General features: G+C 39.6%; 1 protein-coding gene across 1 annotated transcript; it reads right to left on the bottom strand.

Moving 5' to 3' along the window:
• Positions 1–3531: 3531 nt before the first annotated feature.
• LOC149299232 (cysteine-rich secretory protein LCCL domain-containing 2-like) lies at positions 3532–15246 on the bottom strand. Its single transcript, XM_089486418.1, has 14 exons — positions 15004–15246; positions 11671–11789; positions 11222–11354; positions 10965–11080; positions 10257–10357; positions 8558–8710; positions 8198–8258; positions 7247–7313; positions 6857–6987; positions 6704–6747; positions 6516–6588; positions 6058–6133; positions 4051–4184; positions 3532–3586 (listed from the first exon to the last, which is right to left on the bottom strand). Exons 1-14 carry the CDS (start codon positions 15244–15246, stop codon positions 3532–3534), a joined length of 1506 nt encoding a protein of 501 aa, XP_089342544.1.
• Positions 15247–16582: the final 1336 nt, after the last annotated feature.

The raw sequence follows: 16582 nt of genomic DNA, 5'->3' as shown, positions 1-16582 counted from the left end.
TAGAATATCTAATTATCCAAAGAGGATGTTTACTTCTGGAGAGCTGTTTGTAAGGAGTGTCCCTATTTGGTTTGGCTTGATCTTCCAGGATAGATGATTTCTACTGGAAGCAGATGTTCTCTCAGTCACACCTTGGACCCCGTCCATTGTTGCTCTATGTGTATCCGCCGTCTTCTAGTGTTCCCTGTGATGAAATGAGGTTTGAATAGAAATACATTTGGTTATCCAGCTTTTCAGCTCTTTAGCTTTTGGTGCCAGTGTATCTTATTGCAGTTAAGTGAGCTAAGAACCTCCCAGACATACTTTTGGGTAACTAATGACGTTAATCGAAGGCTCACATTCGCAACATTGTTGGGTTGGTGTGCCATGGTGGTGGTTAAGGTTTTTTCCCCCCAAGGCAAAAGACCAACTTGAAGAGAAATAATCCATCTTTTTAATTCGGTGTACAGCATAAAGTACTCCATATCCATACTGCTGGGAGCTTCCATCGATACCTTTATACACGTTACGTGTATGGTTTTTATTGTTTGACCAAGGCGACCATGTGTGTATGTGGCTTTTTACCTAGGCAGGCTGGCCTTATAGCTCGAGTTTATCATTAATGCACATAAGTCTTAAAGTAGTCTTATTTTCCATTTTATGAATATTATCACGGGCCTGGGTTTGATCATAGTGTTCAGCCCACTACAGAACGCTTCCAACCCTTGATCATTATGAGTAGGTCAAGTCTAGTACTATATTCCTTCATACAATACAGTTGAAATCTACCAAGATAATATATTTAGTATATTAACCTACCTAAGACAAACGATACCTTTAAACCAAACAATACCTTTAAACTTTGAGGGTTATTTGCACTATTTACATTAAAGTTGGTCACCAGTAAATTAATTTTCTACATGCTTTAAGCCACAGCAATATCCCTCAGACGGGGTATAAAAGGAATGCCCCTTTTGGCGTAAAGCACATCTTTGTAACCCTCTCTCTACATTCTCAAAGGGCCTACATCCAAATCTCTCTCCCATCCTATTTACAATCCTCACATTAGAAAAGTGTTTTTGTATTTAAGATGGTATGGTTGTGTTAAAGGATAGCACCGAATTTATATTTGCACGCCAATCTGAAGCACGTTTTGTAGCATTTACAATTTTAAAAGCCCATGAACACAAAACATTCAGTATATCTGTTTCTAAATCCTCTTTATTTTCCATCTGAGACTCAAAGACAAGAGATACACTTGTATCCAACTGTAAAATAACGGCATAGGAGTTCATGCTATGAATTCATGCTAAGAATACGGTTTATACATAATGTACACTGAACATTTATACAGAGAAAGGTGCAAACTTTTTTTTCATAGAAAAAAGCCAAAACACAAAACTGAAGGTTGAGGTAGCCAACACGATCGCTAACAAGTCAGTGAATGGGGTTAACTAAGGTTATGAATATGCTGCCTTCCAGCTGTTGATGGACTACACCTCCCATGATGCCATGCCAGCTAATCATGAGAGATTTAGGTAATTAGCAGGTTCCCTACATACTTTACATTTTGCCAAAGGTTCTTGGTTGGCAGCCGATCACTGCCAGGTATGTAGCACTATAGGACATATATTTGGGGTCAATTACTGATTTGTAGCGATTATGCAGGGAGAAACGTTTTATGAGGACAACACAGGAATCAAGAATATCACCATTAATGGACAGAAAATAAAGCCACTATGCAGTGGCGCACGTTAAGGTACAGCCTGCACCGCCACAGAGGTTACATACAGTTAACATGAACTAAAGTGGAACAAAAGTTTACAGCCTGATTTAGACGGTATATAGGGTACATATATTTACTGTATAACAGAGCACGGGGTATATTTTCTGAAAGTATCTGCCCAAGATATTCTCGCATCTATATTTTCTGGATCACCCTGATTTATTTAATTTATCTATATGAATCTGACGATATTATTCACCGTCTCAGTGATCACAGCTTTGATTAAACTAGACACACACTCTGTTCTGTGAATCATGAGTAAATGATCAGTAAAACTTCAGAAGCCGCATGGCGTACAGTTGTCGATATTGCCAACCCAAAGCAGGAAACCATTTGATGTAACTTGGAATATTTTCAGGACTATCAATTGACAGGGCTGTGAGTGTCTTTTCATAGATGTTTAGAGCTGGGAACGGGGTTTCTATTTACTGAAAATCCCTGTGCTTATAGTGAACCCATCACTTCAAAATGTGTAGATGGCAAGCCTCCCTTCAGCTAGGGCATAACATATTCATTGTGCCTTCCCCATCAGTTGGATAACATTTGTTACAGGCGAGAGGCTGGTGAGCATGCTCCCACCACGCAGTGTAAATAATCTCATACATTGCATTCTGGGATGACAAGTGGTGCATTATGGCAGCAAACTTTCACATAAGTAGCTAATTCTCCGCTTTATATTGGTATGACACTGGGTGAGTTAGGTTCATCAAGAGTGGAAGAGTGCGAGCCAGCTCAAACCCATCCTTTTATTTACTATTTTGTTAATGTTGTCTGACTTGGCTTGCTAACTGCTATATAGATGGAAATCTATATATCTGTTAATCTTAGTAAGAACAATGCATAGCTTACAGTTTTCCTATATTAAGGAAAAATATACTCCATCCACTAACAGTACTACTAAGTGTGAGGTTGGCAAAAACCAACATTTTATGGGGACCTTAAAAATAGCACCAAAATCGGTACCTGCAATAATGGACATTTAAAAAATATATATATATCTGTAGAAGTGCTTAAAAAGCTATCCCAGTTATGTGTACTGCGTTATTTGCATCCCAAACATTTAACGGTTATAAGAGCTTTGTATGTATGTTGGAGAATATTTACAGGTGTAACAGAAAAGGATTTAGTGTGGCATAAACAAATACACTTTAGACAAATTTCCTATGTACATATAAAATAAAGAGGCAAATATCCTCTAGGTAATAAAATAAGGACATTATTGACCAACCAGCACTGCTGTGTATATAAAAAAAAATAAAAAATAAAATACAATACTTAAAAAGGCAATTATGTACAATACCTTGTGGGCCAGGTTCGGAAGTGTAAAATTGGACATTTCACAAACATGTGGCAATATGTCCTTCAAAACAATTGTGAAATATCGCCATCGGATGTATTATCTAAACTCTGGGTTAGTCAATAGCATGTTGAAATCAACCACATAATACATTTTTACACATTACCGCTCTCTATAAGTAAGGCTGATGGCAATATTTGCTCAGTTGCGTTAACTAGTTGTTGGCTGTTTAATTCCGTTTCTGATCATCGGACTTGGAGAGGTGTGAACCAGATTCGTTTTCCTTGAACTCACGTAGATGGTAAAAAATAAAAATATATGGCCGACGAAGATGGCAGATGTTTTGAGATAAACCTTTCAAGTGGGTTTTTTTTTTTTGGGGGGGGGGGGGGGGAGGAATGTCTGTGACCTTAAAGTTCTAAGGATGCTGCTGACAACGCTTCCATTCTGTCCATTAAATATATACCAGTTATTGTTTCACAGCAAAGATCCGGAACGCTTTACCCTCCTTACGATTTCTGACGCTAAAACAAGGAAAAAAAGTTTATTACAAAACTATACATAAAGCGGACACATTTAAACTGTATGGTCTCTAAAGCTGTTCTGCGGTTAACCTATGTTAGACCATCATACAGTTAACATACAACCGTACATCTAACCACACAAAATGATTGATCCAAGCCTGCACATCATGGTATTACAGTTTGCGTGATGAGGGTTGCTTTATAAGACTTCCTCTTGCTTATTGAGAAATCTGTGGGGTTTTCTGGTTTTAAGAGAACAATTTAGATTGTTCTTTATGTAGTTTAGTGCAGGATGCTTCCGTGGGGTTCACCATCATACATATTTCACCACCCGTGGCATCATTATAGCTGTGGTAATAACATAGCCTTTCACTTAATGGTGCTACAAACTGTATGTAGCACTGTTATTGCATTTAAACTCTATAGGACCCGAGGACTGTCATTAATTGCGGCGTTTTGAGTACCTTTCCGAGTTTATTCCATTTTTGTTGGAGCCAAAGTAATGGTTCTTCTTGTCCACGGGCATCACGTCCACATAGCCTCCTGTTTCGTCTTTTATCGCTCCCGCGTGCACAGCGGTTTTACAGATACTTGAGGTCTGAAAATTCAGAATATATTGATATAAGTACGGGTCTCTCCTCAAAGCCATTAATAAGTTGACACAGACTAGAAATAACGCCTGCTGTTGTAATATTGGATTCGTAAATATTGTAGGTCACAGCTGGAAGGTTAGCGGATCTCACACCGGATTATAAGCGATTTTATGCACGGTCATCATATTGCTAACAAATCAAGGCGCTTTGACAGGCCACTGTTGGTAACATCCAGACCCAAGGCTTCTGGTTTGGCGACTGTACAGCAGATGTTACAGCTAAAACAAATTTGACTGCCCGAGGAAACTAACCAGACGGCCATGTGAAAAAGATAACATATCGCATTATCTGACAAGTTAAGCCAAACTTGCAAGCTCCAACAAGATACAATCTTTCGGAGAAGCGAGTTTCCCCTTAGTCCAAGTGCCAGTTAAGCCGAGTTAACAGCACTACAAATGTCTTTACTGTTGTACATGTTGTATATTGGTCTTAAAATGCCGTTGCCAGCTATTCTCTGCACTTTCACATATCTGTTGGCGAACATTCTACATTTATTTGGCAAAAGGATTCCATTCCATACAAGGGAAGAACCAGAGAAAATAGCTTTATTAGGAAGATTGGGCCGAGGAACCCAACTTTGAAGCAGGTTAATCAGTAAATCTAAATTTGTCTCCTGAACTTTGTGTGCTGGGAACAAACTTTGTTTGCAAGACAGTTTTTCTCTTGGGCCATCACATGATATATTTGTCATGTCCTACCTAAATCAGGAGCTGAGGCTGCAGAGCAGGATTGGACAATGATCCGGTTACGGATTACCGCTAGAGATACACACGGTACAGCAGTTTTCCTGCTTCTAGTTCTTTTATGGGTTCACAAGATGAGGATAAGTGGATTTAAATGGTGATTGACACCCTTACTTGCCACAAGGCATATGATTTTGAGATTCCTAGACTGTTATTCAGTACTCACTCACTCTTCTCTCTTTTTGAGTTAGGTGTCCAAAATCTGGTGCATCCACACATAAATATGTAAACATTTCCTTTTGGAAATCCCATGACACAGTTTACACAGACGGGGATAACAAGGGGTATTTCAAAATAGTTTTTTTGTAGAACCCAATAATAAAACACATCATATGACCAAAACTCAGCATGTGACACAGATGCATTCCACATGTTCCTTTGTAAACATTTGGAGCCTGAAGACGTTTCAGTGAATCACTTTGGGGGGGGGGTGTATTTGTGGAAATACAGAGAAGTAGATAGTGGAGGTAGATAATATCCCAGGCTTTGGTTCATATCTCTGCCTGGGTGTGTGACATGTAGCATGTTAAGGATATATTATAAAACACCATGTAGCCAGCCAAAAAAAACCAGACGTGCAATTCATGAGAAACTATACTCTAGTGTATTGAGACAATTCATATTTTATTTGAAGCAATTTCACTACCAAAGATGGCCCGAAGAGGCAGTGGGCTCGACTCTGCCTTTTGATAGGTGTCTCACATTAAAAGCCTATATAGTGTGATTTATAGACTAATTAGCTTCTAACCGGGAGTAAATGGTCATTAGATCCATATTCCTAAACAGTTGGTATATATGGGATTTACAAATGAAACAAGGAGCTTACAAGTAAATCCTAGAAAACTCAATCATAATAGTAGGGTGATAATAGCAGAGAAAAGAAACAAAACAAGCGAAAGCAAATACAGTTCAAAACCCTAGAAAAAAGGATAGTGCATTAAATATGCCCCCAGCTTAACATAGAATTCTACCCATATTTGTAGTCTGATTTCTAGCGCATATCGTGAACCTTTACGACCCCCTTAACCTTTGAGAAATTATTGCACACTAAAAAAATCATAAGATTAAAACTCACGTCTGCATAAATATTGTTGCCAATCACCGGGGCCCAGTATGAAGGCTCATTCTTACAGTGTGCTGGACAGTAAAACCTGAAATTAAAAAAAATATTAGCTGGTTATTTCCAATCCCCCAAAAGCCTGCCAACAATGAAGTAAGAAAAAAACCCCTCACTTGTCCAATGTTTTAATGGGCACCTGGAATGTGCATTTACATAGCAAGAAAAGGGAAGCCAGCTACTTAAATCTACATCTTGCAGAAGAGAGAAATCATTCCACAATCCCTGAGTGTTTGAATAGATTCCCGTTTCCTATAAATTTCCATTTCACAGCACATTCAAAAGGGGAATTTTTATGATGCAGCATGTCATCTAATTCAAACGAAATTGTCTTTCTGGAAGACCGAATGTAAATCACTCCCCCCGTCCCATTAAAGTGTCCGCAGGGATCTCTAGAGAACTTGAGGGGGTCTTACCTGGGACAGTGTTTGGCTGGTTTTTCAAACTGGCAGATCTCTGCTACTGTTGAGTAACAATCAAGTGTTTGAACTGCAAATAAAGGCAAATGCAATATTTAAAGAAAATTCAATAATAAAACATACGTTTCAGCCCCAAAAATCCCCTAAATCACATTGCCCCAACGTAGTAACTGACCCTTACTTACCAGACACTTTTGAGACCATGAAAGCATTAGAAGGCTTATATTTACTGCAAAGAAAGAAAACAGAATAAGGCATCAGCAGGACAGTTAGATACAGCTAGATCTATATAATTATCCATAAGTCTGCACAATTATTTAAAAGATCAAAATCTTTACCTTAAAGACCCAACGCCATTCCTGGTAGATTTCACAAAATATTGGAACTTTCCTTTCCTTGTTATATCCACCAAACCCCCGTTATTATCAATGACTCCGTAATGAAGGGCCGCGCGGCAGATACTGGACATCTGCGGGAATAAGGACACGATACTTTATTATATGCAGAAAACTAACATTCTTGGCACAAGGAGAAGACCGGTTATACAGAATGTTACAGAAATTCCTCTAGAAAAAGAATACACTTGTCTTACTTTAATCAATAAAGGACATGGCTATCTACTCTAGTCCTCAGTTGGTATCTCCAGTTAAAATCCGACAGATAACCACCTTTTCTTCATAAAGCAAGTCACGCCATTGCAAGGACATGTAAGAATGGAATCTACTTACACTATCATAGAAGAGGGTTCCGATGACTTTGGCCTTTTTGTTTGCACAACCTGCAGGACACAAGTACCTACGAAGAAAACAGTTCTTGGTCACATTACGTCTGAAAGCTGAAAAAATATTAGGATTGCAGAAATAAGAACACTGAAGAAAGCAAATACCGCTGCAGGTGTTAACACAAACCCTTGTATTTTTTCGAATACTACATTGTATCTTCTAATAGAACTTGGGAAAAGCCTTGGAACATCGGCGATACAATGAAAAGGAAAACCGTGAAATATATTACGTATAGTACCAATCCTACACGAAGGGACTTCAAGTTTGTTTTTCTATCTCGGCAACAAACCTAGTGAGTCTAAAACGTATACACGAGGACAGTATAGGTATTGTGCAGAGATCTCACTCCTCCGAGCTGTTCCATACGCTTCTCATGAGTCAGTGCAAAAGCTTTGATGGCTAAACCTTCTTTTAACTCTGGCACGGCTCTGCTGTGGTAAATCTCCATGGTGATCCTAGCAGTACATTATCCAAAGTATCTATCAATCTTCTATGTGTTTAATAAAAACACAGGAGGTGAAAGCTACGCATTGCTCCCGGAGGATGATAAATAGTGCCTTTGGTCAACGGGCGTTGTATAGTTCAATTATTTTTTGGAAAATCAATCAGTAAAATCATTTATTTAAACTATAGCTCTTGCCAAGTAGGTGAGATGGAGAAGGCGAAATTATCCCTGTTTTCTACACAGTATATATTATATAATTTATAATAATTGCCTGTAGTTGCATTATATTGTTCTAAAATCAGCGTAATGTGGATCTATAGAATAAAGCCTTTTGCACAAGAGACATGCAGCTCCCAGTCCAACATTCTTTAGCCTACTGAAATATCGCTTTATTTTAAGTTAAACATATTTTTGGACAAATGTATGAACTTTGGGTAAAAGCTGAAGCATACCTGTTGCAGGTGGACCCTTTGCATTTGTCTCTCATTTTTGTTTCACACTTGATCACTTGAGCTAGGAAAAGAAAGGAGACACGAGGACCAGATCAGTATGTAAGCATAAACCTGCGCAAGCCCCTAAAGTCAAGGTGACAGAGCAAAGAAATTATATTTTTAATATTTCATAATCTTCAGAATATTTTGAGAATCAGAACAATTCAGAGAATCGGAGTAGATGCCACATTGCATGCAATTATGTGTTTATTCCTACTAGTCTTCCGCACAAAAATTTTGTTTTAGTATCCATCTGAATTAGAAAAAAAAATTCTGCAGTTCCAAAGCAGGCTTTAGAACCTTGCTACAAGAAATTCTTACTCATGAGGTTTTCTGTGGATGGCTGTGTGGTTTTTGGCACCACTTTCGGTTTGTTGACTCTCTCTGGGACCCAAACATGTGTTTCCTCTGGGACGCGAGGAGCCTCAACTTCATTTGTTTCATCCGTCTCCAGTATTCCGCTGCGTTTGTCACCTGGAAGTCATGAATATAAAAAAAAAAACAAAAAAAAAAAAAAGGGGGTTTCAGATCTCTGGACAATATTCATTCAATTTTGGAAACTAACCACCCTTCCGTCACCAAAGACTGCAGCAAGACTCTTCGGCTTAGAGACCTCTGTTCTCAATTCAAACCTGTAGTCATGACCCTCAGTTAACATTTTCTAATTGCTACCAGTTGAGCATAACTCCTCTAGTAAAAAGTACTAAACAAACCTAGACATCCAGATATTTAGAGAACAGAACACGGTGTATTTGTTTAAGTCGGATCACGTCTTTGGCATCTCGGTTCTGAACAGACTAATTTGGATCCAAAACTCATCAATTACAGAAGCTCGTATTGAGAACTGAATATTCTAAGAACATGCAGCCATGATTAAGTATACTCTCTAAGTAAATAAAGACAGGGCTCTGGTTTTTGTCTCAAAGGAACGAATTTAAATACGTTAACATTTAGCTTGCAGTTGGTGGGTATAACGAAATTATATTAAATAATCCTAAATTAAAGATTTTTTGTTTTTCCCCCCCATGAGAAATTAAATTAGGTCATCTGTCCACAGTCCTGCAGATCACTGCATATGGAACAGTTACTTTGGAAAATGAAAAACATCTTTAAATATTTTGGCAAGGCCTGGCAGAGGCCCTTAATAGAAATTGCAGGACGTAGCCACATGCCATGTGCAATGTAACAATTTATTAACCGAGGAAGTTTTGAGACCGACTACAAACTACCAATTCTAGTTTTAATGATTGGAATAATAAAAAAAAAAATGCTTCATTCTTGAAGGAACATTCAATAACATGTTAAATATTTGGGTGCTGGGCAGCCCTTTATAGTTTCGATAGGAATTTTCTAAATTCTTGGCCTATTTTTTTTCTTTATTTTTATGAATGATGGGACCGACGCTCACTTAATGGCTTTCACAGCTGATTAAACAATTTACTCCAAAACGTCATCACACCCATTCAGGGAAATGGGCATTAAAGTTGATTGGTCTTTACGAAATACACTATGGACAAGTGTTGCAGGTCTCTGTGGAAGGGGAATAGCAGTAGTTTATTCACACCTTTGCACTTCCACAGAGCAAAGGAGAGGAGTGTTTAAAGCAGACAGCCTTCCCTGAAATCACAGACACATCATAATTTCCACTTATAGTTACAAGGCTCGCCAGACCAAATTCCCAGTTCAAAATTACATTTACAGAGAGTTGTACAATAATCAGTTTTTATGTTTATATCCTGACTGTATACACCAAATATCACATCACGTGCCATATCTGGGACGTAGGGCACTGGATGAATATTTAGTAGATCATTTCTGAACGTTTTCTTGCAAATATTCTCCAAGGTTAAAAACAACGTCTTATGTCATGAGCCCGACTCTTCCAGCTTCACAGCTTGCTGAGACTGAGCGATCAAGTTTCTCTATACAGTGTTGGTGTTAGGAGTAACACTCTATTACCAACACGTTTCTCAGATAAAAACAGGTACATTCTGTACTGATGAAGGAATTATACGCCTACCTTTGTAGCAGAGATTATTCTTGCAACTGCCACCGTAGCTTGGTGGACATTGTGAGCATGGTCTCCCATTCTTGTAAGGAGCTTCGCCGATCCAGTTACCCCTAGAGTAAAATAAGAAGAAAAGTTTGACATGTCGGTCATAAACATTCTGTGTTTCCAGTATGCTCAAGCTAAGAAACTAAAACCCTTATGAATGCCCCTAGTGTGTGCCTGTGATGACAGCTTTCAGGACTGATGGGAAAAACCAGTGATTTGCCTTTATGAATGAATAGTAGGACGCTTTGAAGCACAGAGAAATCCAAGAAGATGAAAAGCCAATAAGATTAAAAAAAAATTTTTTACACTACAAAACGGATGATTTAAAACTGGGCTGAGGATTTTCATTCTTTGAAACAAAGCTCACTATTTCAGATTTGGCTACTGATATGTCTACAAAGGACTTTTTTGTTGTTGAATATCCAAAGCCTGTAATCTGCTCTTGCATATTAAATTTCTATCTATCCTATTTGTCTTTCCAGCAGAAACCAGGGTTAAATATAAGGAGTTTCCTAGTCCCCAGGGTCATCAATGGACATTGCGGAGAGTGTGTTTAACTTCTCTTGTAATGAATGTTTCACTGACTCAGGAACCTTCCACCTAAATCTCAAAATGTGGTTTGGGACAAACACAGAGCTTCATTCCCCCCTGCTTTTCCAGTAGTGTCCTTACTTTGGAGAGTAATTGCAAACCAGGTATACTGCATTCTCCCAAATCTCGCCCCAAACGTTCATCCTCTTGCAAACATTCACTGCACAGCCTACTTTGTTGGTGGTAGCCCAAACAATCTGGAACCAGATGGGAACAAAGCATAAGACAGGAATTAGTATTTTTCATGCTGGACCAGTAGGTGCCTTTCCAGTCTAATCAGTGCATCAAGGTTAGCACCGTGGTTTAATCAGCTAACTCAAGGCTAGGATATAACATACCTGCGTATAATGAGTACACATAGGTCCAGAGCACCGTTCCGGGCAGTAGGGGTTACACTCGTGTGGATAAGGATAAGTATAGTCCTTAACTTCATCATACCAAGACTGGACATGGAAAGCAGGAGATCGGTATCTTGAACCACAAAAAAATACTATTACAAAGATGGACAAGAAGTTCTACAAAGTCGATGCAAATTCTGGTTGAAAGATGACCATAGAAAACATTGTCTGTAGCTCTACAGCTGCTCATAAGCTTTTATTAAAGAGATTAAGCAGACTAATGGAAATTCTTACACTCCGACTCATACCTTCTGTGGCAGAGTCTGGTTGATCAACGACATATTTTGGCCTCCAGAGCCCTGGAGGAGCGCAGCCCAGCTCTAGTACAATTCTGAATTCTTATTTTCCCAGTTACAGTCATAGCAGTGTTCTGAAACAAGATGGCTTACCTTCCCCAGTGCACAGCCAGATTTTGTCCAATTGACATGAGTAAACTGGCTGGCCCATGCTCCCAGATGCATTCCTGGGCCCAGGCCTCAGATGATTTTTCCAGCTCATCATCCCAAGCCTACAGAGGAAAAACCAATATTATTTACCGCTCGTCCATACGCTGTGATCAAACTATAAAATGAAACCAAACCGAGCCCTTAAAAACAGCCAATCCCTACACATACAGATAAATGCTTGTGGTGGCACGTGGCCTGTTCCTCTAATCAACTTTTTAAAACTGCGAAACAGATGTTATTTGCACTGAAAGATTAGGGAAGCAACACAAAGTCTATTCTGCAGGGGGTAAGCGTGATGTCTGACCTGCAAAGGATTTCAGTTGAACTTGTAGACATGAAACAGATTAATACAAGTCATCCACAGGGGCACTTTTGGTGTAATTGTGCATCTTGAGTTTAATCCGTTTTAACACAGACCACTTTTATAGCCCACCCGCTGGTTTCTCATCTGACTTCCATTAAGGAGGGTGAGTGAGGCCATGTTCGAAATGTAAGTTTCAGTGCTGTAAGGGCTTGCACGTGGTCCTGAGGCAGATGTAGACGAGGCGCACATGTAAGCATTATCAATGCAGAGACATGTCAATTCCAAGCAAAAATTTGTATTATAATGAAGTCCTTTTGTTATATTTAAAAATAAACACGCGAAGATTAGCACTGGGTTTTATCAGCTTGATCAAGTCATCTTCTAAGATGTCACCAGCGTAAAAGGAGGGCACATCGGTCCCGACCTCTGTTCCTGACCTAACTTTGAAGGTTTTTAAAAATTTGCATTTAAGAACTCTTTTTTGACCGGAATCCACACACACCACCATCTCCAAACTGGACTTCATGGCAAGTTAACCCTCAGATGTGTATGAAGCACATGGCAGCTGAAGGTCCTGACTTTCATAAATCCATGAATAATGTATATATTGAGAATTTTAACATCCCCATGCTGAAGATTGAATATAATTTAAGGGAGGGAGGGAGGGAGGGTTATTTATGTTGGCAGAGACTTTGTTGCACGTTGATTGCCCTCAATTGACTCAAACCTAAATTAAGTAGTAGATGGACTTGGGCATTGTACCACCTAGACGCCACTCCGGACTCTCCTAAAATGCTCTCTCTTGTAAAGTCACTTGAGGTCACTGAAATCAGGATGAGGATCGTGAAATCAGGTCCCGAGGCTGTACTTTTTGATGGCAAACATTCTGGGTCTGTCTGCCAGCTCCATCCTCTCCCTGTACTTTTCCATAATCCCAGAATTGAGTTCACTCTTTCATATATTATACCTTTGCAGCCGGAATTGTTACTTCCCATTAACTGCCTACAGTTTCTAACCATATCTTCGTTGCATCTTTAACCCTTGCATCCTTGACCAGAACAACCAACAGAATAAAAAAAAAAAAAAAAATATGAAGAAAATGAAATCATTTTTTATCAAGAGATTCTATCCCAGAGCAAGGAATTCTGTTTTTAGTGGTGTATGAACATTTGCCAATCTTACTAGCAGACTTGCGCCGGGAACGAATCCCCTTATATTAATGCCTGCAGTAGCCTGAAGCCTTTGTAAAAGTTTGCTTTCCCGTCAGGTATAAGAGTTGGACCAAATATTTACATTCTGTCATGCAAGAATTACATTAACTCTAAAAATAATTTGCAAATTGCTCTGCTTCAGGCTAGCAAATTTTCAAGGAAAAGCTTAGATTATATGCATATGTTTCGCACAGGCATATAGACAAATATGATGTCATAGCCTACATAGCCATGTCACAGTGTGCAATATTCCCAACTAGTATTTGAACGGTTTCCCACACTATTTATCGAGCTGATGTGGTCTGATAACGCAGCCTTATATTTAACTCACGCAGCACGCTATACATCAGCATCAAACAGCATTTAGCATGCTTATATTTAGAACATACAACAGGCAGCAATAGTATTTACATATGAATAAATACAAGCCATTATGCTCATTCCAAGTTACACCTTTTTAAAGCATCTATTTTTTTCCTGAATAGAATATAAAACCCTTTCATTTTGACAAAATCCCCTATAAAACCACGAGAAAAGCACATTCAGTAAAGTCAAATATAAAACATTACCCATCAATCCTCCGAGTAAACACAAGTGAACACTGTGTAATTTCGGCAGTTTTATATCCCCGGCCAACCCAAATATTCTGTGCTTTCTTGTTCTGTCTGTGAGTTCTTCCTCCAAACCTGGCCCCATCCTAAACTCTCTAAAAGCCAGGGATAGGGGGAAAGTTAAACCCTCTGTTACCAGAATAGATCTGTTTAGCATTTAGGAGAAGAGTCTCTTTCAATGGATCTCTGCTGTCAAGAACATGAACAGCTTCAAAACAGCTGTCCTAGTAAGGAATGGAGGGTTGTCAGACGATCTGATTAACTCTCGAGGCCTTCCTGTCCCTTCTATAAAAGCATCAGATGGGTTTATTTTTTTTAGATTAGTTTTGTTGGTACCTAGTTTAGCTGTTACGAGCTCCAGTTCTAAATAGGGTCTACATCAAACAATGCATAGCTTAAGCCATGGCACTTTAAAGCAGTTTTAGAACTGGAGGCATTGAGATGCTGATGGATAGAGATGGGGCCTACTAGGAAATATGGGACCTGCTGGAAGCCACCTATTTCTGCTTTTGGAGCAGATTTGGGACACTGCTATGTTTTGAGGAGTCTGCATGTTAACAGTCAATGTTTTCGGTTCACAACCATATGATTCCAGGCAAAATCACTCAACAGCGATTGTTACATACTCTCCCAATTGCCGATTCTGAGGTCATAGGCCACATTCATCAGGATGCCAAAAAACATCAAACGGGTGAAATATAATTCACATCTGCTTCTAATCAGACCCCAGCCATGCCTGCACAGCAGCTACATGCAAACCTAATCTATTTGCTAACAAACAGCTTCTCTATAGTGAAGCTAAATTAAATCCGAGCATCATTCAGAAAACTCCTAATGACAAAGTATTTAAACCCAAATGCACACACACTCCTACGGTGACTGCGTCTGTTAATGTCTGTGGTGAATGAATACGTTTGCAGACCACCCCGTACCTTCTGGAGGGCAGCTCAGGATATACAGTAACGCGGCCCACGCGTATCAACTGGTCACCAACAGAGCGGACCTGAAAACTCCCCCAGTGGAGGCGTTTCTAATACATGTTAGAGGACACTATCTTACTAATGGAAGTGAAAAAAAACCAAAAACAGATGGAACTTGAAATGTGAGCCATTGGTACATATTGGTACTAAAAGCGATTCTACGGACTCACCATGTACTCCATATTGGATGCAGAAGGATGAACTTGTCCTCTGAGCTTATTGTGAAGTTGCAGTATCTCCTCTTTGTCAGATCTAGAAATGGCTCTCCTGCTTCTGGAGTGAGGCACCTCATCTGTATATTTACTCAGAAAGTTCTCCAAGGAGGTAGAATTGGGAAAGAACATGCAGTGGTAATGGTCCACCAGACAAAAAAGAATCCCAAGCGGCAAGATCCAAGTGAGGGCAGAAGACATGCTCAGGACGAATCCTATGGAAGTCGAGTAGGAATGAAGTAGATTTTTTTTTGGGGGGGGGGGTTCAATTCCTGTTAAAATAAAAAGGGAAACTACTGTTTTGATATTTCTCAGTTATAACCAACAGGCATGGGGAAGCGTCACTAAGGCTTCCGAGTCCGTGCATTCTGCCATGATAAGTAAAAATATTAGAACCAGACAAAAATAGGATTAAGTTTCTTCCCCCTCCCCCATTATAATACATGGTGAAAATGCAAGTATCCAAAAGTTGTAGGATTTAATGTAACATTATCACAGTTTTCTTTAAAAATCCTCTCCAAACCGCATGACGTACAGGGATGTTCTAGCCGCAAAATTCTTAATACACAAAAACAGTGGTTTAACGCTGGCCAGATTCTTGTCCGATTACTCATCCCTGGGATAAGCAGAGTCTAGAAGGTAATGGTATCACCTCACTGTCCCATCTGGCTGGGAATGCAGTATATACCTGCAAAAGAATAGGCTATAAAAGATGTGGGGGTTTAACCCTCTCAGAACCAAAGATTACTTGGATTTATAATCTCTCCCTGTAGAATACTGGCTTCACTATCTGAAGTGATAAAACCTCTTAGTACTAGTAGCCCATTCATTGAAATTGGCCTATGAGTCGTTACTATAACCAGTTATTTGTGTGTCTGATGTGAAATATTCGCCTGGTGTCGTTTTGGGGGGTTGGTCTGCTTTAACCTATTTGGTGCCAGACCACTTTCCAGCTGTCTTCCTCCCCCCTATCACCGCTTGTAAGTCTTTTTCCAGCCAGCTGGTGTACTATCAATTTCTCAGAATTCATTGCTTCCATCCCTGGTTATAAATATGTAAACATTGTGTTTTCCCATAAGACTGACACGGGAAATATTTAAAGAATTGCAGTCGCCTGAGAAGCCACTCTTTATTTAACCACTTGGTTCCCGTTTTCATTCTGCTCTGGAAGCCTCTACATGACTACACTGCTCGTTTACCAAAGCACATGCTTCCAGATGTTTACCCCTTGCATCATGAATAAGCTAACTGCCACAAAAGACAATGCATCTCTTGCCCCAAAACGTTTGTCCTGGCAGTAAACCAGTGCCAACACCAGCCAGAAGCAATGCTGCTATACATGGCGCACACAGCCATGTCTTCCAACAAACTGCCAACCAATGAACGCTTGCACAACAAACCCTTCAACCAGAAGTAGGTGACTGGGCCGTGTTTAGTGCCAGTCCCACGCATGAAACCCGCTACCCGTTGCAGGCTATTCTTCTGCACACTCGAGTGATCAGGTCTTGAACCCATCTGAAGATTACCTGCCAGTTCA

The sequence above is a fragment of the Sceloporus occidentalis genome, unplaced genomic scaffold (genome assembly GCF_023333645.1).
Source record: "Sceloporus occidentalis isolate IW3139 unplaced genomic scaffold, rSceOcc1.0.p SCAF_29, whole genome shotgun sequence".
Classification (NCBI taxonomy): domain Eukaryota; kingdom Metazoa; phylum Chordata; class Lepidosauria; order Squamata; family Phrynosomatidae; genus Sceloporus; species Sceloporus occidentalis.
The sequence above is the reverse complement of the archived record's forward strand: the minus strand, read 5'-3'. Positions and strand labels throughout refer to the sequence as shown.